Here is a 24,501-nt window from a genome sequence, read left to right on the forward strand (position 1 = left end):
TGGAGTTTTTGCGTGTGTTGGGGTTGGGAGTGTCCGCTGAATGTTAGTGCTCTGGAGGATCAGTTCTCTTTCCTTCAAGCGCTCCTCATGTGCCACACTTCTGAGATTCCTTATCTTCCTGCTCACCCTCCTTTCATTGTCTCACGAATTTAGAAAACCTATTTTAAGCACTTCCTAAGTGCACAGTGTTATGGAAGCAGGTGCACGCATGTGCACGCATGTGCAAGCGTGAGTGCGTGCTTGCATGATGGGCTATATCTGATTTTCTTGGCTCTCTTTCCCCCTTTCTCATTTGTAGTTTTCCTGTCTCCCCTTAGGTCCTGAGGGAGACAGGGCCCACGGCTTTTTGGAGACACTCCTTCCCTGCCACATCTGCACCGAGCCCAGTTCAGAGTGGTGTCTTCAGTGAAGCAGGCTGTTGTGTGGTGCTCAGTGGAGGGAGGGCGGTGGGGCAGGGCAGGAACCAGTTCCACACTCCCAGGTGGGCAGGGGTACAAGGGAAACATGCCTCACCTGCTTGAGGGCCCCATCTCCTGACCTGCCTCCCAGGGCCCAGGGCTGGGTGAACAAACTCTGAGAAAAGGGTCACCAGGTCTGTGGGATTAGCATCTTGAGGTGCCCAGCAGATGCCTTTGGGGTTACCACTGGGGGCACAGCACAAATGAATCTAATTTATTTTTTCCTCCTCTCCCTCTCGCAGCTTCAGAATAGGCCCCCAACTCTCATCTGTACTATTGCTACATCCTTTAAACAGATACCCTGGCTTCAGTCTCTGCCTATTACTGCCTTTCCACCCTATCCCACTCAATATGCCAGGTGGATCTGCTGACAGTCCTGAGCTTGTCACTCTCCTGCTCAAAAACATTTTACATAACCTCTGTTAATAGGTTCACGAGTATCTGTCTAGAAGTGTTCTCTCTATACGTAATTTGCCTCCCTCCCTCCCTCCCTCTCTCTCTCTCATAGATACACACACACAGGCACAGAGACACACACACACCTATATCCTTTATTTTATGTAGGCGGAACCACAGCAGGTACATACCGTTCTGTGTCTCTGGTCTTGGTAATTTTCCAGTTCAGCACACCTTAAATCCTTCACTCTTTTTAATGATTGTCTACTATTCTGCTATAGGGATAGTCTGGGATGAAACTGATTGTTTCACTCAAACTGGCTGAATGTTTACATCCTCCCTAAATTCATATGTTGAAAACTATCCCCAGTGTGATGGTGCAGAAGATGAGGCCTGTGGGAGGTGATTGCATCACGAGGGCTCTGCCTATGAGGGACTTACGTGTCCTTATCAGAGAGACCTTAGAGGGCTCCCCTGCCACTTCCGCTCTGTGAGGTTAGAGAGAGAAGACAGCCGTCTGTGAACCAGGAAGGGGGTTCTCACCAGACACCAAATATACCAATGCCTTGATCTTGAACTTCTCAGCCTCCAGAACAGTGAGAAATAAATTTCTGTTGTTTATAAGCCCCTAGTCTCTGGTATCTAGCAGCCCGAATGCACTAAGACACAGAGAAATCCCTTTCAAGACCTGGGATGCCCTTGACCAGAAGCTTTTGTGATGTTTTCTGGGTGATAATTTTTGATAGCTCATTCATGGATTTAACAGTAATAAGCCAATTATTTTAAAGTGATTATTATAACTGTGCATTGGCAGAAATTGAATATTCAAGTATAATAAGTTGAATTCATTGTAAGAGAATTTCTTTTAGGATTATCTACTAACTTCCTGTGTTGAGTTTGCGGTTGGAAGTGTGAAAGAGGAGAGGGACTTAAATGTTTAAAGTTTAAAAAAAAATTGTTGTGGGGTGGTTTGAAAAATACATTTGAAATAAATATATAAAGGTGATAGACCAGGTCCAGACAAGAAAAAGAACTGAGCAGAAACAGGAATACTTATCATAACATTTATTGACCACTTCTGGGGCAGGTTCTGTACTAAGCATTTTACATGAATTAACTTGTTTTACTATCAGTACAGTCTTCTCATGAGGAAGCCAGATGTACAGAAGTTAAATAGTTTACCCAAGATCATATTAAATTTCCCAAACACACAGAAATGCTGAAAAAATATAAAATCGTGTATATCATCCTCAAGAGTGAGGACGGTAAATCTCCAGGTGCCATAAATGAACACGTTATTCTTAGGTCATTCTGTATCTGCCCTGGTGAAATAGTTCTTTAGGGACTATTACACACATGGCCAGGAGACATGCTGTTTTGTGTTAACAGCTATGGGGAAACAAGAAAAGCCTTTGGACCTGAACACAGCAGGAATTTTGGAGAGGAATTATGGCTCAGAAGCTTAAAAATGTCCAGGCCAAGAGTGTAAATAAAGTCCTCTAGAAACAGAGGAGACACTGGGTTTTCACATGCGGTCCAAATTTTCACCCCTCACAAAGTACAGAAACTCAAAGATAGAAACTGAGGAAGGAAGTTGAGAGACTGTGAACCCTTCAGGCTTAGGTACAGGCAACTATGAGGGGGTGTTCTCAGTCTCAGACACTAGTGGGAACACCTCCACCACCATACCCAAAAGATAATTCCCATTGAGGGTGAGCTCACACACAAAAATTATGAAACATTTGAGGAAGTTCAGTAGGAAGAAAAGCATCCCACAAAAACGGGAGAGTTGACACTTGAGGAAATAGAAACAGTAGAATAAAAAAGACAAAAGAGTAAGTATGTCAGGTGCTTGAAGAGATAAAGGAGTAAAATCTATAAGATGAGAATAGGAAATCATGTTTTAAGATTAAGACTTTATTTTTTTAGAGCAATTTTAGGTTCACAGCAAGATTGAAGGGAAGATACAGAGATTTCCCACAGCCCCCATATACTCACAGCCTCCCCCATTATCAACATCCCCTATTACAGTAGTGCATTTGTTACAACTGATGAAGCCACTTTGATACATCATAATCACCCCAAGTGCATAGGTTACATTATAGTTCACCCTGGGTCTTGTATTTTCGGTAGGTTTAGACAAATGTATAATGACATGTACCCATCATTATAGTATCATATGGAGTATTTCCACTGCCTTAAAAATCATCTGTCCATCTCGTATTCATCCTCTGCCCCCATCCCCACAACCCCTGGCAACCACTGGTCTTTTTACTGTCTCCTTAATCTGCCTTTTCTGGAATGTCATGTAGTGGGAACAATATAGTAGGTCATCTTTTTAGATTGGCTGCGCACTTGTAATATGCATTTAAGGTCCCTCCATGTCTTTTCAATGGCTTGATAGCTCATTTCTTTTTAGTGCTGAGGTAATTGATTTTTAAAGTAAATTCAAAGAAGAACTAGAAATTACAGAAATAAAAATACTGCATTTAAAAAAATCTTAGCTAGACACAACTTTAGTGATTTGCGAGATATATCTGAGAAATCTCCCAGAATAAAGTGCCAGGAGGCAAAGAGATGGAAAATGTGAAAAATAAGTCAAAAGACTTTTGGAGAACAAATCAAGAAAACCCCATTTACATTTAATGGGCTGTTCTGAAGGAGAGAAGAGAGAGTGGAGGAGAGGCAGCATTCCAAGTATTAATGACAGAAATTTTTAGACAAAGAAAGACACAAGTTCTGCATTTGAAAAAGTGTGCTGAGTCCTAGACAAGGTAAATAAAAATAAATTCACACCTGGACATCCCATATTGGGACTGCAGAACATTAAAGATAAAGAAAAATCGCAAAAGCCATCAGAGAGAAAACAGTCTATATTGAAAGTCCGGATGGTCCTGGCAAGCCTGGTGCTAACCGTTCCCATGCGTTCATCTCTGCACTTCCTCCGACTCCAACAGTGCACCCACTACGTGCTGGGCTCTGTGCTCTCCTGCTGAGATGTCCTATCCCTCCGTTGTATGCTTCACTTTTCCTTCTGACCTGGCCCAGGTCCAGGAAGTCCTCCTGACTACCCCTGTCCTCCCGACCCCTCCTTGCTCTCCATCACAAACCACCCAGCACCCCCAGCTCCCTGCCTTCACTGGCCTCTGTTCCTTGCATGTGCAACTTTTTCCCATATAATAAGCACTGGGAGGTCTGGGACCTTCTCCAGGATCTTTCTCTCCATCTCCTGCCCAGAGTGGTTTTGGCTACACAGAGTGTGTTCAATAAATATTTTCAAACACTTCATCAATTGATCCTTCGGAATCAAACATAAACTGAATTTGCATGCTGAGTCAAGCCCATTTTTACAAGTTCTTTAAGCCCTTTTGAAACCATATTTCCCTACTTGATGATCTGGCCAGGAGAGAGTTAATAGGCACTATTAAGCCACATTTAAAGGCTTTCATTATGTTACTTACCATTATTTTTTTAGATAATGCCTTTTTAAACTAATAATAAAATTCACAAGAGTCTAGAAGAGTACAAGGAAGTAGATAAACATCGCTTGTAATCTTACTCATCAACATTAATTACTGAAAATATTTATTTATTCAGTCTATATTCAACAGATATTTACTAAATTTACTACTTTATTCCAGGTACCATGCTAAATTTTGGGGGGTGTAGCGATATATATTTTGATATAATTTTTGTGCATGTTTTAATATAGATTTTTAAGTATACAATACACACATTTAGAAAAGTGAGGTCCTAACTTATATGCCATCTTGTATCCTACTTTTTATACTTCATACCATCCCAGCATTTTCCCATGCATTATCTGAGTTTTTAAAACATGATTTTAATTAATTGGTGCCTTATATTCCATTTGAGGGGTTTGTTGCAGTTTCTTCAATGAGTCATTGCCCTTGGCAGGGGAGGGTATAGCTCAGTGGTAGAGTCCATGTTCAGCTTGCATGAGGTCCTGGGTTCCATCCCCAGTACCTTTATTTAAAAATAAGTAAATAAGTAAATAAATAAATAAACCTAATTACCTCCCCCCTTAAAAAAATAAATAAAATAAAAATCTATAAAAACCTGTTTAAAAAGTAAGCATGCAAACTAACAAAAAGTAACATTGAAAACAAAAAAATTAATAAAATATAAAATAAAATAAAATAATAAGAGTTATTACCCTTATATTTAACCCACTTTTTTCTTACATTAAAATAATTTTTGTTGTTATTTATTATAAATTTTTAAGTGAGTTTTTAAAGAGCAGTTTTAGGTGTACAATCTTGAGAGAAAGATGTTGAGTTTTCCCGTATGCCCCCATTCCCATATGTGCATAACCTTCCCCATTGGCAACTCTGTTCACCAGAATGGTACATCTTTTTTATTTTTAACCATGGATGAACCTACACTGACATATCATAGTCACCCAAAGTCCATAATTTACCTTAGCATTCACTCTTAGTGGTGTACATTCTGTGGGTTTGGACATACATCCTTTGTTGTAATATCGTACAGAGTGTTTTCGCTGCCCTAAACAAGTATTTTTATAACTCCAGCATTTCGCCGCTTGATAGTTCATGATCCAAAAAGTTGCAAGCGTTTATCTCCTTACGGGTGAGCCCGCTTGTAAAACACCTCTTCTGTTGCGCAGTGAATTAGCCGGACAGCAGCAAGGATGTAAGGGCGTCGACCTCGAGGTGGTTCGTGGACCTCCAGTGGAGTGTGAGTCAGGGCTAGAGGTGGGGGTTTATGGGAGTCCTCACGGGGGCTGGTCTGTGGGTGGGGCTTTCAAAGATAAACTAGGAGGTCAGGTGACTGCCTCTCTGAGACCTGGTGAGAGGGTTAGTCCAGAGCAGGAGCAGGAGGTCTCAGAACCACCATCCAGGGGGATGCTGTGACCTCGGGAGCTGACCGTCCAGGAAAGAGGCAACGAGGTGTGTCTGCACTCGACTCTGAGCTCCGGGAATCTTCTAGAGCTAAAGAGACCAAGAAAGGACTGTGTCCAGAGGAGGGAAGGGGAACAAATTAGGGAGACCTCCCTCACCCGCTGCTTCTAGACTAAGACAGGAAGTGCACTTTGCACTGAGTGGGACTGCCTTGTGACTTTTCCAACTACTGCAGCCTCACGCACACGGGCGGTGAACTTGGGTGAGGAGGGGTCTACCTTCTGGCTGTGTGCCAGCAAACTACTCGTCCTCCTGGGAACGAGCTCATGGCCCATGGAGCCGTAGACTTGGTTGTGGCAGGTGCAGAAGGAAAGGGCTCATTACCAGGTACCAGCCTCTAGTGGGTCCCTGCCGTATGCTGGATGCTGGGCTAAGAGATTTGGATGGGTTTTTTGCTTGCAAGCCTCACACTGTCGGCTCTGCCTGGAAAGGCAGCACCACCTGTTCACTCGCTGCTGGGTATTGATGGAGTATCAGTGATGTACCAGACACACTCTTGATACTGGGTGGTAGCAGCAGACGAGTGTATGGTCTGTAATGCAGCTGGGAGTCCACAGTGCTGTTTTTGCTTTGATTTTTCAGAGGAGGAGACTGAGGTCCCAAGAGGTCAAGGAGCTGTCCTGCTCACCCAGCTGGCCCTGGGAGAGCCAGTAGAGGAGCTGAGTCCTGTGTGGTCCAGCCCCTCCTTATCCCCAGCCCTGCACTTCCCTACTCTCCCAGGTCCTGGGAAGTCTGTTCCCCTCTGTAAACACATTTTGCTCGATGCATCCAACTAAGAGGCGAGCTTGACTCAGGCTGCCTGTGGCTCATTGTGATTCAGCATGACTGTGTAGAGAACTAGACAGACTTCCCCTGGCTAATGAGAGGCACCATCCTAACTGGGCCAAGGCTGGGTCTGTACACCCACGTCGCTCTGGAGCATGTAGGCTGATGAATGGGTGGCAGAAGTCAAGACCTCCCCAGGGGTTTATAGGCACAGGCCCAACAGAGGAGGCCTTGAGACTCCAGGTGAGGCCTGGGAGTGCACGTGCTGCACTGTTCTAGAAGCTGGGTCCCCCAGCCTCTGCTCACACCCCCTGGCTTCCCACCCAGGCCCTGGGACCCAACCTGGAACACTCCTGTAGGTACAGCTTCTCTCTCAGAGGCGACCCACCTGTTTTCTTGTTGACATAAACGAGTTCTTCTGAACCAGGTAATTACGGAGTGATGATACAACATTTGGGGGTGTCTCAGGTGATGGCGATTTGTTTTTATCAAAATATATTTGATTTACAATGTTGTGTTAGCTTCTGGTGTACAGCTTAGTGACTCAGTTACATATATATATACACATGTATATATATATATATGTATTCTTTTTCATTATAGATTATTCCAAGATTTTGAATATAGTTCCCTGTGCTATCTCATAGGACCTTGTTTATCTATTTTATATATAGTAGTTTGTATCTGCTCATCTCAAACTCCTGATTAATCCTTCCCCCTCCTTTCCCTTTTGGCAACCGTAAATGTGTTTTCTGTGTCTGTGAGACTTTCTGTTTTGTAAATAAGTTCATTTGTGTCATTGTTTTAGGTTCCACATGTAAGTGATATCATACATTTGTCTTTCTCTGTCTGACTTACTTCACTTAGTGTGATCATCTCTAGGCCCATCCATTTTGCTGCAAATTAGTTGATGGCCATTTTAAAGCCCACCAGCCCCCTGATGTGGCTCCCACTCTGTTCTTGGGGTGTTGGAGGACATGTCAGATGGGGCATGTGTGGAGAAGGCTCAGCTCAGGAAAACTAATTCTTCCCCCCCGTTATTGCTGGTCTGGACCTCCAGGAGTACGCTCGGTGGTCTTGTGCTGGCACGGGTGTCAAGAGAGCTCCTCTCAGCCTGGGGTGGGCTTGAGCAGAGTTGTTGAACCCTCTGGAAATGTGGTTTTCTTGGGGAAAGAAACTGCTCAGGCTTTAGGACTGCTGCCCCACAGCCTTGCTCTGCTAGTGCTGTTGGTCAGCCAGATGGAGGCGGCTGCCTGCTCTTCGGAGAGAAGCATTATTTCAGTGTGGTAGCAACAGGCAAAGTTCTACCCTGACTGAGCCTAGAACAAGGCTCTTCCTCCTGGAAGGCTGCAGCGTTTCTCTCTCTTGCTTCCCAGATTTACTAGCTCTCATTGTTCTGGGCTCCCAGAGGGCAGCAACCAGGGCTTATCTGTTTATCTGTTTCCTGGCACATGTAAGGGGCTCAGTACAGATTTGTAAACTGCCACAGCATCTTCCTGAAGTGAGCAAGTGAATGCTGACAATAGGGCCCCTGGATCTGAAAGGTTCCAGTGAAGTTGTGCTCCCAACGGGAGAGAGAGAGGCAGGCAAGGACCTTGCACTGCCTGCCTTTTCTGAGGAAGCCTTTCAGACCTCAGAGTCCAGCTGTGGGTCTCGTGGCAGGCGGTCCTGGCGGTTAGGGGCGTGGGTTCTGGAATCCGGTGGTTAGGGGCATGGGTTCTGGAATCCAGTGGTTAGGGGCGTGGGTTCTGGAATCTGGCGGATCCAGACTCAGCTCCACCCTCCCCTACCACCAACGCAAGGAAGTTATCTATTGTCTCCCTGACTCACTTCCCAGCTTCCCCTCGTCCGAGATGGGGGCGCTAAAGCCAGCCTCTTGGGCCTGTGGAGAGAGGGGAGCTTCCTTGTATAAGATGCTGTGCTTGGGCTCAGAGCCCACTAGGCCACAAACCACAGCAGCTGCTGGTAGCCTCAGGCAGAACCATTGGAAATCACTGCTATCCAATGACTTCTGACCTATGAAATGGTAGTTTCTTGAAGTTCAACCCAGCATGTCTTCTCTCTAATTGCTGATGCTGGAGTGTGAGACCAGCTTGTGCTGAGGGCCCTCCCCTCCCCCTCAGCCTCAGCCCCAGCCCTGGAGATGGAGGGGCCCACCTGGCACCTCCTACAGCTCCCTTCTTGCCAGATGTGGAGACACAACCCAGGGAGGTGGGTTCTTACCCAAAGATACACACCTGTTAAGGGTGTACCTACAACCAGAATTTGAATGTTTTGACTCTTAATTCAGTTCTCTTCTGACTAAGCCAGTCTGAGGCTGCTGCCAGTTTGGAGTCAGACCTGGGTCCAGTGGGTCAGCTACTACACAAGGTGCCAAAGCATCACTGGAAATGTAACAAGATGTGGGAAGATGGCATTTTCCAGAACTCCTTTCGGAGGCAGTACTACACGGGGTTTGAAGTGTTTTTAGCTCCAAATGCAACACTTTAAGGTTGGGTGAGCTCAGTGTCCTCAGCTATACAACGGGATAATAATAGTGTCAATGTCATAGGGGTGTTGTGGGGATTAAATGAATAAATATTTGTAAATTGTAAATAATATGATTTATAAAGACAATTTACAAAATATTTTAAAAAATATTATAGAGTAGTTAAAGAGTGTCTGGCGTGTTGTAAGGGCTATTATTACTGTGAAGACATTGGGGATTGGTGGTGCTGGTGGGTGTGCGAGTTTGGGTCAGTGCTGAATTACTGAGGATACAGAAGAGTCTTTGAATGGACACCGAGGTCCCCTTTTCCCTCCCCACCCTGCATCTTGTGCAGAATTTGGTTCTAAATACATATATGATAAATAGCAGCCTGGAGGGGCTGGGGTTAGTGTGTTCACAGCCTTCCTGCTCCACGCCAACATCTTTCCATAAGGGTGTCACTCTCAGATGCACAGGTTTTACAGAGGGCAGGGCATTTGTGGAACATTTGTGCCATCAAATAAGGCCATCTCTTTCAAGTGCTTGGACAGGTCTCAGCACTAGCGACCACTATTTGGTTTTGGCGATAATAGTAACCGACCCATCCCTACTAGAACATCAAGTCTGCAAGACCAGGGATCTCTGGTTTATTCACAAAGCATCCCAAGTTCCTAGAACAATGCAGGGGATAAGGTAGGAACACAATAAATATCTGTACCATGAATGAATAAATCTGTCCCTGCCCTAAAGGAGATCAGAGTCTAAAAGAGGAATCCAGAAAACAGTCATAAGGGGAGGGTATAGCTCAATTGGTAGAGTGCTTGCTTAGCATGCATGAGGTCTGGGGTTCAATCCCCAGTACCCCCATTAAAAAATAAATTAAACCTAATTACTTTCCCTGCAAAAACAAAACAAACAAACAGAAAACAGTCATAGATGCTATGGAAATCAATTCAGACTACTTTTTTCCCCCTTATTTAGCGACAAGCCATTTTATTTATTTATTTTTAAAATATATTTTTATTGAGGTATAGTCAGTTTACAATGTTGTGTTAATTTCTGATGTATAACACAATACTTCAGTCATATAGGAACATGCATGTATTTGTTTTCATATTCTTTCCCACCATAAATTACTACAAAATATTGAATATAGTTCCCTGGGCTATACAATGTAAACTTGTTGTTTATCTATTTTGTGTATATTAGAATCCACAAATCTTGAACTCCCAATTTATCCCTTCCCACCCCCTCCCCACTCTGGTAACCATAAATTTGTCTTCCATGTCTGTGAGTCTGTTTCTCTTTTGTAAATAAGTTCGTTTGTCTTTTTTGTTGTTGTTGTTTAGATTCCACATATAAGTAATATCATATAGTATTTTTCTTTCTCTTTCTGGCTTACTTCACTTAATATGATAATCTCTAGGTCCATTCATGTTGCTACAAATGGCATTATTTTATTATTTTTTATGGATGAGTAGTATTCCATTGTATAAATATACCACAGCTTCTTTATAATTCAGACTATTTTAAACGGAATTATCTTAACTTCTCCCTAGTTTGCCCTCCAAACTATATTAATTCTACTGCTTTCCATCTCTGAGAGCTGGGTTCCTCTTTCAGTGGTCACTGTCTCTGCTTCATCCAGGCTTTTATTCTATGTCACCTGGAAAACTGCAACACACACCTTCTGACCCTTGTCCCCTAAAACCAAAAGAAGGACTTCCTAAAAAGTAAATAAGGTGAGATCACTTCCTTACCTAAACAAGTTTGAAATCTTCCCATTGCCTCCCAGTCTAAGGTCCAACTCCAACAGCCAAGAAGTACATGCAAAGATGCTCAACATCCTTATTCATCATTATATCAAGTGCAAATCAAAACCACGGTCAGATACCACTTCACACCGATGGGCTATTATCAAAAAAGACACAGTAACCAGTGTCAGTGAGAATGCGAAGGGATTGGAACCTTAAAACACTGCTGGTTGGAATGTAAAATGGTACAGCTGATGTGGAAACAATCTGGCAGCAACTCAAAAAGTTAAACAGAGAATTACCATATGACTCAGCAGTTCTACTTCTGGGTGAATACCCAAGAGCTTACACAAACCCTTGATCAATTTTCTAGAGGACACTGCTGAACTGCATCTTTCTCTCCCATTTTCATTTTTATTTTTAATCCTATTTGATCCTGTCTCATCCACAGTTCATAACAAAGTTTCAGCCTAGCCACTGTTATGTCTTCCAAGCCCCGTTTTCTTGGACTGCCCTTTGCAGTTCTAGATTTTATCACGAAGACTTAGTGCCTCCACCATCATGTATTTTTACCTTGTCCTAACAATAATTTTCATAAGGGATTGAATAAAATGCTGATAGATGACATTTCTTTCTCAAAAATGTCAAGTTTTACATAGATACTATACGGACATGGTAGGGGAAAATGCAAGAAGTTGGAAAGGGTGTACAGAGGAAAGACTGTGTGACTCTGTGGCTCACCCTGATTTCTACTTCCTCTCCCCAAAGATCACATTGCAGGTGGGGCTCCCCAGAAAGTGGGCTCTGACGGGTATTTTATGGGGGAGTCTCCTGGGGTCAGCAGCCTGGAAAGAAAAGGAGGGGAGCGGGAGGGAGAGAGGGAGAAGCTGGGCTGTGCACCGTCTCAGGGAAGCTTTGGCTGAGCCCACGGGGAGCCCTGGACCTGGGACCCTTCAGAACATCCGAGTTAGGACAAGGGGGCCAGGTCTTTATATTCTGGGCCGCCAGGCACCAGATACAGCCTTTCCGGGGAATGACCAGGAGGAGGTTCTATTCAGGCCCTTGAAGGGGACCCAGGTGGCCTGGCATGGAACTCACTGTCATGCATGGTCACCAGGTTATCTCTGGCCTCGCCATCCTTTTTGGCCAAATACTTATCTAAAATTTCCATTTGCTTGTAGCTCTGGAGGATCCTAGAAGCCTGGGAGAGCTGTCAGGAGCGTCTACTCTGCCATTCACAACGCCCCTCCCCACCCCAGGGTGGGGGCAGCGGGGCCTTAGCCTCAGGCAGTCTGAGGAGGAGATCCTTAAGAAAACTGAGGCTTTCCCCCTTTTTCATTTTTTCTAAGACAACTTTCCAGGGCTCTGGAGTTATAAAAAGCTCCCACGTGTCATTTTCTGGTAATTCGGCAGCTGCAAAACGCCGCTGTGCCAGCCCTCCTATCCTACCTGGGGTTCAGTGTTTGATTGATGAATTGGGTTTGGCAAAAGTAGTGGAGATAAGGAGGTTTGTCAACTTATAATAAAAATACAACACAAGATAGAGAGGGTATAGCTCAAGAGGTAGAGAGCATACTTAGCATGCAAAAGGTCCTGAGTTCAATCCCCAACACTTCCTCTAAAAATAAATAAGTAAACCTAATTACTTCCCCCTCCAAAAAACAAAACAAAACAAAATACAACACAAAATATGCTTTTCCAAATACCCGCTCCTAATGTCTCATGGACAGAGGGGCTGTCAAGCTCCGTGGAAGGCACGTAAGAGTCGATGAGCAGGGGCTTGGAATGTAATAAAGAGGAATAAAGCCTGTGTGGGAGAATAGGCCACCTCGCCCATAGGGGAGCACCACCAGCCTGGGAAGACAGCTCTGACCCCATCTCGGGACATGATTGCAGGGCACTCATCTTCCCTTCTGTTGCCCTCCCCTAGGCCCCATGGTGTCCTGCCCCAACCTGCAGAAGGAGACAGTGTTCCAGGCAGGAGCACATGCCTACAGAATCCCTGCTCTGCTCTACCTGCCTCAGCAGAAGACCCTGCTGGCTTTTGCGGAAAAACGAACGAGCAAGAAGGATGAGCACGCGAAGCTAATTGTCCTGCGCAGGGGAAGCTACGACGCATCAGCCCACCAGGTCCAGGTAAGGCAGGATGTGGCCACTCTGCTCTGCCAGGAACATGGGGACCTGCCTGTCCTTAGATGGCTGAGGTCTGGAGGACAGAAGGACCCAGGGAACCATTAGGGATGGGACCGAGAAGGTGTCCCCAAGTGATCACCCAGATCTCACACGGGTTCATTGTGAACAAGTCTGGTTGGCCTGGCTGCATCTGCTTTATTACAAGTCATTCAGGGAAACTGATTTTGGAAAAGTTTCCCTATGTCTTGAGAACCTGAAGGAGGACTAGTTCAGCATCATGTAACTTGCGGGGGTGGTTATCCTTTGAATTAAACTAATGTGGGGTGTGTGGTTGGGGTGATTGCTTGTGTCCTGAAGTTTCAGCACGTAGATCATGTAATTTTGATAAAGACACCCAAGACTGGCTTATCGCATATGAAGGATTTAATATTATTATTATCTCTTCTTTGTGGTATTATTTCCTAGTAATTGTTCAGAGCATGAGTTTGAAGCACATGGACCTGGGTTCAAGTCCTGGTTCCACCACTTACCAGAGACATGGCTTTGGGTAGCTCGTCTACCTTATCTAAGCCTCTCATTCTACAGATGTAAGATGGAGCCAATAATACCTGTCCCCCAGAAGTCAGGAGTTAGAGGAAACCATGGATGTTAGGCTCTCAGCAAAGTATCTGCCCTTAGAATCGCTCATGGGGGGTAGCTATGAATAAATGGGGACAGACAGCAGAGCTGCAGCATGTATGATGTAGACTCGGGGACTGTGGGAGCTCACTGTGAGTCGTTAGTGTCATGGTGTTGCCCCCTCCTAGGCTGCATTAATAGAGTATGAGGCATAGAAGATGGGAGGTGATTGTCATATTCTGTCCCATGCTGGCAGACTATTGGGGTTATTACTAGGGCTTTATGTTGCAAGAATGGAGCTAGACTGGGCTGGTAAGTGGAAGGAGCCAGCATGAAGCTGGGAAGGGCTCATGCCTGAATCATCTTTGTGCTTGGGGTCTAGCATGTGGTGGGTGCCCTGTGATGCATGTTGGTGGGAGTGGGAGCAATAGCCATTCAAATGAAGAGTGGGCTGCCTTGGAGGGAGTGAGGCGGAGACCTGGCCCTACTCTGGAGGTGCTGTGAGGGTGAGTGAGTGCTGGGCCACGAGTTCTCCTCTGTGACCTTTCACCCTAACCCCATGAGACTCCCCTCCCCCCGAGCGCAGCCCCTGTCACTGTCACTGGCCAGTTCAAGGCTGTGCTCCTCCTTCTCTCCTCACCTTCAGTGGCACGCCCAGGAGACGGTGGCCCAAGCCCAGCTAAAGGGCCACAGGTCCATGAACCCAAGCCCCTTGTACGATGAGAAGACAGGGACCCTCTTCCTCTTCTTCATTGCCATCCCGGGGCAGGTCTCTGAGCACCACCAGCTCCGTACCAGGGTCAACGTGACGCGGCTGTGCCAAGTCACCAGCACCGACCACGGGAGGTCCTGGAGTCCTGCCAGAGACCTCACGGACTCAGCCATCGGCCCAGCCCACAAGGACTGGGCCACTTTTGCGGTGGGCCCAGGACACTGTCTGCAGCTGGACAACCAGCCCCGAAGCCTAGTGGTGCCAGCCTACGCTTACCGGAACCTCCCCTTCCCGCGGGGGCCTTCCCCCTCTGCCTTCTGCTTCATCAGCCATGACCAGGGGTGCACGTGGCTGAGAGGGCACTTTGTGGCCCAGGAAAGCCTGGAGTGCCAGGTGGCTGAAGTTGGGGATGTAAAGCAGAGGGTGGTGTATCTGAATGCCAGGAGCCCCCTCCGAGCCAGGGTCCAGGCCGAGAGCGCCAATGATGGGCTGGATTTTAGGGAGACCCAGCCGGTGAAGAAGCTGGTGGAGCCCCCCCATGGCTGCCATGGGAGCATCGTCAGCTTCCCCAGTCCCCGGGTGGGGTCAGGCTCCCCAGACCGGTGGCTGCTCTACACCCACCCCACTGACCCACAGCGGAGATCCAACCTGGGCGTGTACCTCAACCGGTGGCCCCCCGTGCCCTTGGCCTGGTCAGAGCCCACCCTGCTGGCCACAGGCAGCTGCGCTTACTCTGATCTTCAGAGCTTGGGTGCCGGCCCCGATGGGTCACCCCAGTTTGGGTGTCTGTACGAATCGGATGATTACGAAGAGATTGTCTTCATCATGTTCACCCTGAAACAAGCCTTCCCAGCTGAATGTTTCTGCAGTGAGCAGTCAGTCCACTGTGCACTGCCCTAAAAGGGCTCTCCCAACTGACACGCTGGTGATTTCCTTCCTCTAGGGGCCTCTTGACCTCAGAGGCTGCCTCTGATTCTTTTCGGTGAAACTGTGTGTCTGCCTCTGGGCTCCTTTCCTCCTGCGTGGTCTCAGCCTTCCTGCAGGGTTCTATTTTCAGCCTAGAAACTGAAGGAGCCCAGCTTCCCGGAGCCCCTTGGCTCAGCCTGCCTCCTCCCTCCAGCCCAGCTCTTCTGCAGATCTTGACAAACTGTCTAGTCCAGCCCATTCCTTCTTAGCAAATGCTCATCACGTTCCTGGGGAAAGGCTGGGACAAAGATGTAAATTAGCAGAAACGTGTGTATATACTTGTCTGTCTGTCTGTGTCTCCCTCCTTTGCAGGGAGGTCAGGCTGAGTCTAGGAAAATTAAGCCCACTTAGGTCATCGTATTCATTTGTCAGGGCTGCTGTAACAAATTACCATGAACTTGGAGGCTTAAAACAACCGAAATTTATTCTTTCATCCTTCTGGAGGCTGGAAGTCCAAAATCAAGGTGTCCAAAGGGCTGTGCTCCCTCCCGAGGTCCTAGGGGAGGTTCCATTCCTAGCCTCTCAGCTCCTGGTGGGCCCAGGCCTTCCTTGGCTCATGGCTGCATCACTCATCTCTCCCTCCATCTCCGCAGGGCTTTCTCTTCCTCCTCCTCCGTTTTTCCTTCTGTATCTTATTAGAACATCTGTGATTGGATTTAGAGCCCACCTGGATAATCCAGGCTGATCGTTCACTGAATTACATCCACGAAGCCTCTTTTCCAAATAACATCACAGTCACAGATTCTGGGGTTAGAAGATGGATCTATCTTTTGGGGCCACCGCTCCTCCCACCGCAGTCTCGGAAGTTCTTCTATAGGTGATGTGGCTAAAGGTGAGAATGAAATTCCAATGGATCAGATAATTCAGAAGAATGGAGGAGACAGGAGGGCTTGGGCTGTTGGATGTGGGTCTACGGCACAGAGCTGCTCTGGGGCACTCGCTCTTTGTGGTGACATGTGTGTCACCATGTGGAGGCTACAAAAGAGGGGAGAGGTGCTGTGGTTGTGTAGTTCTTGCTGTGTAGAAAAAGAAGGCAGGTGACATCCTGGGTGGAGGAGGCTGACTCCTCTCCAGGGTCCTCAGGGGCCTTTGCCGCTTGTCCCTGTGGAAAAGTGAACTTGCACCCCATCCTCATCAGACCCCCCTCTTATTAACTCTTTTATAGATCAGGCTAGTCTACTGGTTTGATGACAGGGGATCAAAAGACAGCAGTCAAGGGTTCTTGCAGCGGAGCTGCATCTCTATGTGGCCAGGCAGTGGTTAGATGGAATGTTCACAGGGTGGACAGCTGGGGACAGGGCTTTGGTTCTGGGTGTGGTTCCCACACTGGCCTCCTGATGCTGCTTCTCTGAGTGAGATCTTAAGAAATCCAGCTGGAAGAATGAGGTATTAGGGCCTGGTCATTGCTGGGTTGGAAAGTTTGGCCCCTCTGTTTTGGGGATGCCCACCTGATGTCTTCTGAACCCCTCAAAGGTAGCTGTAAGTGAGGGGCTGAGGCCAAATCAGGAGGGTGAGGATGAGGGGCAATGCGCTTTCAAGAAGTTTCAAGGTGGGACAACCCTATAGTGTATTGTCTCAGTTGGGACACTTTTGAGAATGAGAGGAGGATGCTCTTAATAGTTATACCAAGACAGTGGGCATTAACCAGGACTATACCAGCCATATCTGAGGTTTGAGAGAGAAAGACCCACTAAAGATTATGCCAGGGGCTGACCTCTATTTACTATCCTGGAAGAGTCAATCATCTGTTAAGGCCTTGAGATGAGGCAGGAAAAAGGTGGGGCATCTGGCCACTGCCAAGCAAAACATTGCTCTCTTAAACCCTCTCCATTCACAGAGGTCAGTGGGTCTCAAATCCAACTGCTCGTTAGAATTCCCTGGGGAGCTTTAAATCATGTTGATGCCCAGGCACGGTTATTTTTTCAAAAGCTCCTCCAGTTATTCCAGTGAACACAAAGATCAAGAACCACTGGCACAATGATCTCTAAAGCTTCTTCTAGTTCTTCTGATTTGAACAACAACAAAGCAATAGTTGATTTGGTTAAAGCCGAGCTGATCTACTCACCAAAAGACACCATCGAGAGAGTGATAAGCCATAAATGGGGAGAGGAGATTTATAATACATCTGACAAAGGACTTGTATCTAGAATATATAAAGAGCTCCTACAAATCAATAAGAAAAAAGATGAACAATCCAGAAAAAAAAAAAAAAGAGCAAAAGGCTTGAACTGTCACTTCACAAAAGAGGATGTCCCAAAGGCTGCCAAACATGTTCCTCAGGGAAATGCAAATAAAAACCATAGGATACATATCACTAGAAGGACTGAAATGAAAAGGATTGACAACAGCAAGTATTGGCAAGGATGTGAAGCAACCAGGACATGCATACATTTCTGGAGGAAGTGTAACTGGTATAATCACTTTGGAGAGCTGTTTGGTAATATCTGCTAAAGGTGAACAGGAAATACTCTATGACCCAGCAATTCCACTCTGAAATGTATTTCCAAGAGAAATGACTATATACAGCTGCCGAAGACACATATACAAATGTTTATGGCGTCTTCATTCCTGAGAATCCCAAACTGAAAACAACCCAAAGGTAGATCAAAAACAGAATGGACAGCAAATTGGGGGATACTGTACAACAAGAAAAGAATGAACTGCTACCCACAATAGCATGGATGATTTTCAGACATTATGTTGAGTGAAGGAAGACAGACTTGGGAGGGTATAGCTCAGTGGTAGAGCGCATGCTTAGCATGCATGAGGTCCTGAGTTCAATCCCCAGTACCACCACTTAAAAAATAAATAAGTAAACCTAATTACCTGCTGCCCTGCAAAAGATAAATAAACAAATTAAAAAAAAAAAAAAGAAAACAGACTCCGAAGAGTACATACTTTATTACTGATGTGAAATTCAAAGCCAGGCAAAACCAATCTATGCTGTATGTATCAGGGGAGTGACCAGCTCTGGTCGGGGAGAGCCGTTCACTAAGAAGGTATCAGAAGGAGACTTCTGGGTGTTGGGGGACTTTCTCTTGTTTGATCTGGTGCCGGTTATGTGGGTGATTCCATATGTTAAAAACTCAGTGGGGTGAGGAGGGTACAGCTCAGTGGTAGAGCACATGCTTAACATGCCCGAGGTCTTGGATTCAATCCCCAGTGCCTCCATTAAAAAAGCAAACAAACAAACTCAATGAGCTGTGAACACAAGATCTGTGGTCCTCACTGTGTGTGTGTATACTTCATACTTCAATAAAAAATAAACATTGAACCAAATAGTGGATTTGCTAGTTAAACCTCCAAGTCAATATATTGTATTGTGTTGTAAAACTTTGGAACTGAATATTTTTTAATAAACTTGTTGGGGGGAATAATTTTAGATTTATAGAGAAGTTGCAAAGCTAGTACAGAGTGTTCCTGAATACCCCACACCCAGTCTCCCCTGATGTTAACATCTTACATAACTGGTGCATTGATCAAAACTAAGAGGTTAACACTGGTGCGTTACTGTTAACTAAACTCCAGACTTTATTTGGATTTCATCAGTTTTTCCACCAATGTCCTTTTTTTGTTCTGGGATCCAATCCAGGTTACATTTAGTGAAACTGAATTTTTACTGAGACTTGCGACCTTTGAGACACACACACAGATTGATACACAGTTCCAGCAGGCGCCTCCCCTCCTCCACCTTCCCCTAAAAGCCACTTGTCAAACAAATAAACACCCAAATGCAAAGAATGTGTGCCACAGGCTCAGACTTCTCCAGTGCAAATGTCGGAAACAGTTCAGACTCCGAAGTCGGAGGAGGCCCCAAAGTCAGTTAACGCCGGAGCTCCAGGTCCAGGCTGTGCCAGATTAGAGACACAGTTTCGAGCCCAGTGCTACTGCCTGGGACCTCAGGGGTTGGTGTGTGTATGTGTGTGTGTGTGCATGGCCATTGTATATCCACGTCCAGGCCCAGGCTGAGGGGAGGCTGGGGGAGCAGCCCTGTTTAGTACGCCACCCAATGTCCCCACAAACAGGGCATGGACACATCAGGGAGCAAGGAAGCCTGACCTCACCTGCACTCCCCTTAGCACAGACCAGGAGACCTGGGGCTCAGCTTTGGGGAGCCCCTTGGGCCTGATCCTCGCAGATATTTGACTCAGAGCTGCTAGTGCCCGCCTTGCCTCCACGCAGCTGCCCTGTGCAGCACCTCTGTCCGCACACCACTTTGAACCGCACCCTCTGGTATTGCCGTTCCAACTTGGTAGTCATAGGAGCCTCTCCACATTTATTTCTTGGCCTTCTAGGGACAGCAACCGTGGCCTGGACCCTTGGAACCTGGGGGGACCAGCTCTGGGAAGCCATCGAGGAAGGGTCTCAAGGGCTGGGGAGTTGGCCTGGCCCCTGGCATACCTGACCCTGGGGAGCAGGAACCAAGGCCCTGACAAGGCCTGTATGGTAGGCTGAAGAATGACCCCTAACAATGTCCGCGTCCTGATCCCTAGAACCTGGGCATGTGGCTGGCTGTCCATGGCTAAAGGGACTTTACAGATGGGATTAAGTTGGGGGGGGGGTCTTGAGATGGGGAGATCATCCTGAGTTATCTGGGTGGGATGTGGGGGGGGGGGGCACGAGTATCTGGAGCACCAGGAGGCAGGGGGAGAGCCGACTAGGGAGACACAGAGGGGATGGGACACTGAAACAAAACACTGCACTGCTGGCTTTGAAGGTGGAAGACACCACAAGCCAAGGAAGGACTCTGGAGGGCGTGTGGCCTGCTGATACCCTGACGTTAGCCCAGTGAAACTGACTTTGCCCTTCCACCCTTCAGAGCTGTCAGAGAGAGTGTGTGTGGCTTTAAGCCACTGAGTGGGTGGTGGTTTGTTACAGTGACAATAAGAAACCAATACCACTCTGCTATTCTTGCCTCAGCAACTGAGAAGGGGGTGTTGAGGCTCGAGTGAGGAAGGGAGTGCTTCTGCAGTCAGCTCTGGACACTTCAAGGTCACAGGGGCCAAAAGCATTCAGAAAAAGACAAGCTAGAAAAGAGATCATTTCTGTCACTGACTCTCTCTGGTCAATTCTGACATCTGATGGCTCAAGAAAAGTGACAGAGAGGTTTTGACATCTATCACCCCTGTCGTCACAAACTTTCCTGAGATTTCAGAATCCCTCTTCCACCCCAGGGAATCCAGACCTTCCATGATATCAGAGGACGCCATCCTCCAAACCCAGGGAGAGGTTTGATAGACTATTATGTTACCACGGCAACCTTCCACTCCCTCCAGTCACCCCGTGGGAACCTGGACCACGTTCCAAGAGTTCCTGTCTGTGGGCAGGAGCCTAACACCCTTCTTGGCCTATTGAGTGTAAGGGTGAGCTCACGGGTCTTCTAAGAATCCTCTGCCCCATCTGGTCAAATAGGGGCCAGGCAGCCCTCCAACAACTAGCCCCACGCGAGGGCTCTGTGGAGCCCGACTGCATCCTGCCATCTTTACAGCCCCTGCCTCTCTACCCAGGGGCAGGCTTCCTGAGGACCAGGGACCTCCCCAAAGGAGAAGGATGGTGCCAGATGCCCTGCCGTCCAGAGACCTGAGCTCAGAAACGCTGTCAGTGCAGAGGAGTCGGAGCTCTTGTCACCATTAGCAACCCCCAGGACAGGGTCATCATTTCCATCACGTCCCCACTTATTTCCCCTCTTTGTTCTGTCCAGACACATGATGGCTCACGGGAAATGACCGTGGAGAATTGAGCTGCATGCCGTGGTCACTCATGTTGCTGAGATTTTGCAGAACAGGTCTGCTAAGAATCCAGAACAGATCAGAGTCAGTGACATGGCCAAGGCCACCTTCCCCACCCCACCCACTCCAGGTGCCAGGAGTTCCGTTTGCTTCCCTGGGGATGGCAGGATGGCTGAGGCCACCATTACATGAAAGAATATTAAGTGTCAGCCTTGAACCAGATGTCCTGGAGCTGGGGAGTCAACGGTGACAAGACAGAGCCTCAAGAAAGAGTTTCCTCAAGAAGCTTGTACCTCATGAAATAAAGTGGATGATAAACACATGGGCAGCTTAGAGGGAACTGCAGCTCTGTTTGGGTTAGTGACAAAGTGAATGTAAACAGGAGTAACGTGGTCAAGAATGAGAGGAGGTGCCACTTGAGCGGAGCCCTGGGGGAACCACAACACATTTTGACTGTTTGTCTCAAGGAGCCACAGCCATGGACCCAGGATCTGACCAGCATCCAGCTGGCTGCCGGCCCTGGGACCTTAGTCCCCAGCCTTTCCCTGGTGTCGCCCTCTGCCCCTTAGAGCTGCGGCTCACACGATGGGGGCCCCAGAGCAGCTGGCAGAGTTGTGAGATATGCAGACTCTTGGGTCCCCTTGACTCCTGAATCTGAAATTCTGGGGACGGGGCCCAGCAAGCGGTGTTTTAACAAGCCCCCCAGATGATGCCAATGCGGTGAAAGTTTGAGAACTTGGAGAAACCCTGGTAGAGAGCCCCGTGTGCTTGGTACCTTGTTCAAGACTCAGGAAGCTCCTCCCAGCTCTGCAAGACCACCCTCGCCGCCCCCGTGCTCTTACTGATGCAAATGACCGCTGGTGGGATTTAAGGCCTGGACCCCGGAGGAGGGTGGTTGCTGACGGGAGTGAAGGGTTGGCAAACTCCTCTCTGCCCAGACTTTCTCTCTGCCTGCAGAGAAGGTACTGCTGGGCACACCTGTCTAACTTGGTCAAAACAATTAGAAGAGGGTGTTCTTTGGGCCTGGAATAAAGGTCCACGGTGTCTCAATGAACCTTCCCTTGATGCCAGTGGGTTTGTAGCCTACTTGCTTCTTGCTAGTCCTTTACAGCCATGTCCCCCTCTGTTAGCTGTGGTCCATCCCTGACCCTGACCCGGCCAACAACCTTCCTCTGTCACGAATCCTTGCCCTGAACTATAACATCTGTCGGCACTTGTAAGATGAATCTGGCCCCTCCTTGGCCATGCTGTAGCTTAAATGTACATTTCCAATTGACATAACCTAACAGAAAGGCTGATAATGAATTTCTACAAGATTCTCAAGTCATGAAGCTGCACAGAGATCTTGTGCAGCCTTTGTACACATGGCCCCTCAGTCGAGGAGCAGCCCCCTTCCACTTTTGGCGAGTCCACTATCTGCCTTGTTCTTTCAACAGATGCCGGTGCCATGTGCAGGAAGACCATGGGACACGAGCCTAATGAAGCCAGACACTGGACAGCCTGTTTCATGACAGGGGACACTGTCTGAAATTTGTCAGGACCTAAAATGAACAAGCCACAAGAATCACCTTCTTGGTGAGGTCCACCACCGCCATGTCAGATTCTACCTCGTCCCCTAAGAGTTTTAATCTTGCCAAAGCCACACACACGCACACACGTGCACACACATGCATGTATGCAGACACTCAGGCAGAGTTTCTCACCCATCCTCTCCTCCCCCGTGGGCCAGCTCTTCATGTTGGTTTCCTCAAGACCACACAGCTGTGTCGAGGCAGGGCCAGCAGGACAACTGGGTTATCTGAGCCCAGACCAGTGTTCCCACATCTGTTCTGAATCCTCTCCATCCTCTCTTCCTGGACAGCCAGGTTCAAAGGTGTCCGTGCGTCCAGGTTCTGGGACGTGGAGTTTGGCTTGGCCTGTCTCCAGAGCCTGCGTCCTTAGCCACAGGGCACTGTGTGGCCTTCCCTGGTGTCCCCTCTTTGCCCCACCAGAGAGGGCAGGGGATGGCAGCAGGGAGGTCGGCCCTGGTCCGCGGACTTGCCAGTCTGCGGTGCCTAAGAAGGCGGCAGTTCACACAGAGCCAGGAAGAGCTGGAGAGCTCAGCGCTCAGAGGCCCCTGTGCTGCGTCGTGAGAATTCAGTGCCCGGGCCATGCTGTCACCCTGGGCTCATGCCCACTGGGAGAAGATGAAATGAAGGAATCCAGTATTTAAATGTGACACTTAAATCACACTGCTCCAAGAAGAGGTGGGAAAGCTGACTGTACTTTTGGCAAGGTGTTACTTTTTCAAATTCCATTTTTTGCACTGTTTTTAGGGGAGGGTTTCAAAGTAATGGTTGCCAAACATTTGGAAGTACAGAGAAGCAGGAAAAACCACCCATAATCCTGCTAGCCAGAGGCACACATTCTTCTGGCCTTTCATCTGTGGACTTTTCTTTCTTCCCGCAAACTGAGACTGTGCTTTAAAGTCAATATAGGATCATGCTTTTTACCCTTTCTTGAGGTTATATCATAAACATTTCCTCCACATTATTTTCTTGCAAAAGCTAGTACTTCAGAGAGACATACTACAAATTATGTAACCAGTCTCTGGGTATAAGAAATTGAAGTTACTTACATTTTTTTCTGTTGTAAGTACACTGAGATAAACACTTCAGTGAGTACATCTTAGTCCTTATCTGTGATTATGTCTGTAGATTGAGTCCCCTGAAAGGAATTATTGAGTCAAAGATGAACACTTGATTTCTCTTGAAATGTGTAGTTTGTAAGTGTAAACCACAACTCCCCACTATGAGCTTATAACACCCTAAAATGGCTTTCTTCTTTTATAGTTTTACACAGCCGAGCTCCCAGATAATCATGCATTTGTTCTTTAATTCATAAATCCCTGCTTTCTCCCTGATGTGGTTTATAATCTGGTTAAAGACCAGAGGTAGACACACACACGGAAAGTTCTAGAACCACAGAGGCCCTGAGTATCACCTGTTCTAACTTTGTTCATCTGATGAGTTCAGAACAGAAGCCAGGGGCGGCGGGTGACTTGCTCCAAGTCGAACAGTCCTGGCCTGGACTGTATCAGGCCCCCTGCAGGTACCCCCACCCCGACCGCTGCCCTGGACCACAAGTTCAAGGGTTCCGGCAAAAGACCCCTGTCACTTCCTTTCCTTTTCCTTCACTCATAAAGGGCCACTGGGTGAGTGTCAGGCCCTCCCTTCTGCCCAAGGAAGCTCTGGGTCAGAGGGTGCTCAGTTAGCCCTTGTCATCTGAACCAAGTTCCTTCCATGTGGGGAGCGTTTTCCTTCTTCCTAGATCTTTTGGTGACATTCTCAGTGTGGTTATGTAACACCAGGGCCACATGTGTTTCAGTGAGAACTTAACTTCCAGTGTGCTGACTGCTTACACTTTGTTCTTCTTTAATCCAACAAGAAAGCATGAACTGAATACTCAGGATGTGTTAGGCACTAAGCCAAGGGTACAAAGCAAAAATGAGTGTCTGTTGAGGCCTGACTGTGCATCAGATATCATTCCAAGCCCTGTGCAGGTATTCCTCATTTAATCCT

At 47.2% G+C, this 24,501-nt stretch overlaps 1 protein-coding gene across 5 annotated transcripts in view; it reads left to right on the forward strand.

Moving 5' to 3' along the window:
- NEU2 (neuraminidase 2) overlaps positions 1 to 18,391 on the forward strand; it is an 82,614-nt gene extending 64,223 nt beyond the window's left edge. For 2 of the 5 annotated variants that reach the window (XM_032480524.1, XM_006191149.3), the window contains 2 exons: positions 12,714 to 12,919; positions 14,181 to 18,391. In XM_032480524.1, the coding sequence (XP_032336415.1) occupies positions 12,714 to 12,919; positions 14,181 to 15,146 (1,172 nt within the window). In that variant the 3' untranslated portion in view covers positions 15,147 to 18,391. Of the gene's footprint in view, positions 1 to 5,697; positions 5,786 to 6,723; positions 6,990 to 12,713; positions 12,920 to 14,180 lie in introns of those variants that run through there. The other 3 variants (XM_032480526.1, XM_032480527.1, XM_032480525.1) reach the window with 3 other exon arrangements.
- Positions 18,392 to 24,501: the final 6,110 nt, after the last annotated feature.

The sequence above is a fragment of the Camelus ferus genome, chromosome 5 (assembly GCF_009834535.1).
Source record: "Camelus ferus isolate YT-003-E chromosome 5, BCGSAC_Cfer_1.0, whole genome shotgun sequence".
Lineage (NCBI taxonomy): Eukaryota > Metazoa > Chordata > Mammalia > Artiodactyla > Camelidae > Camelus > Camelus ferus.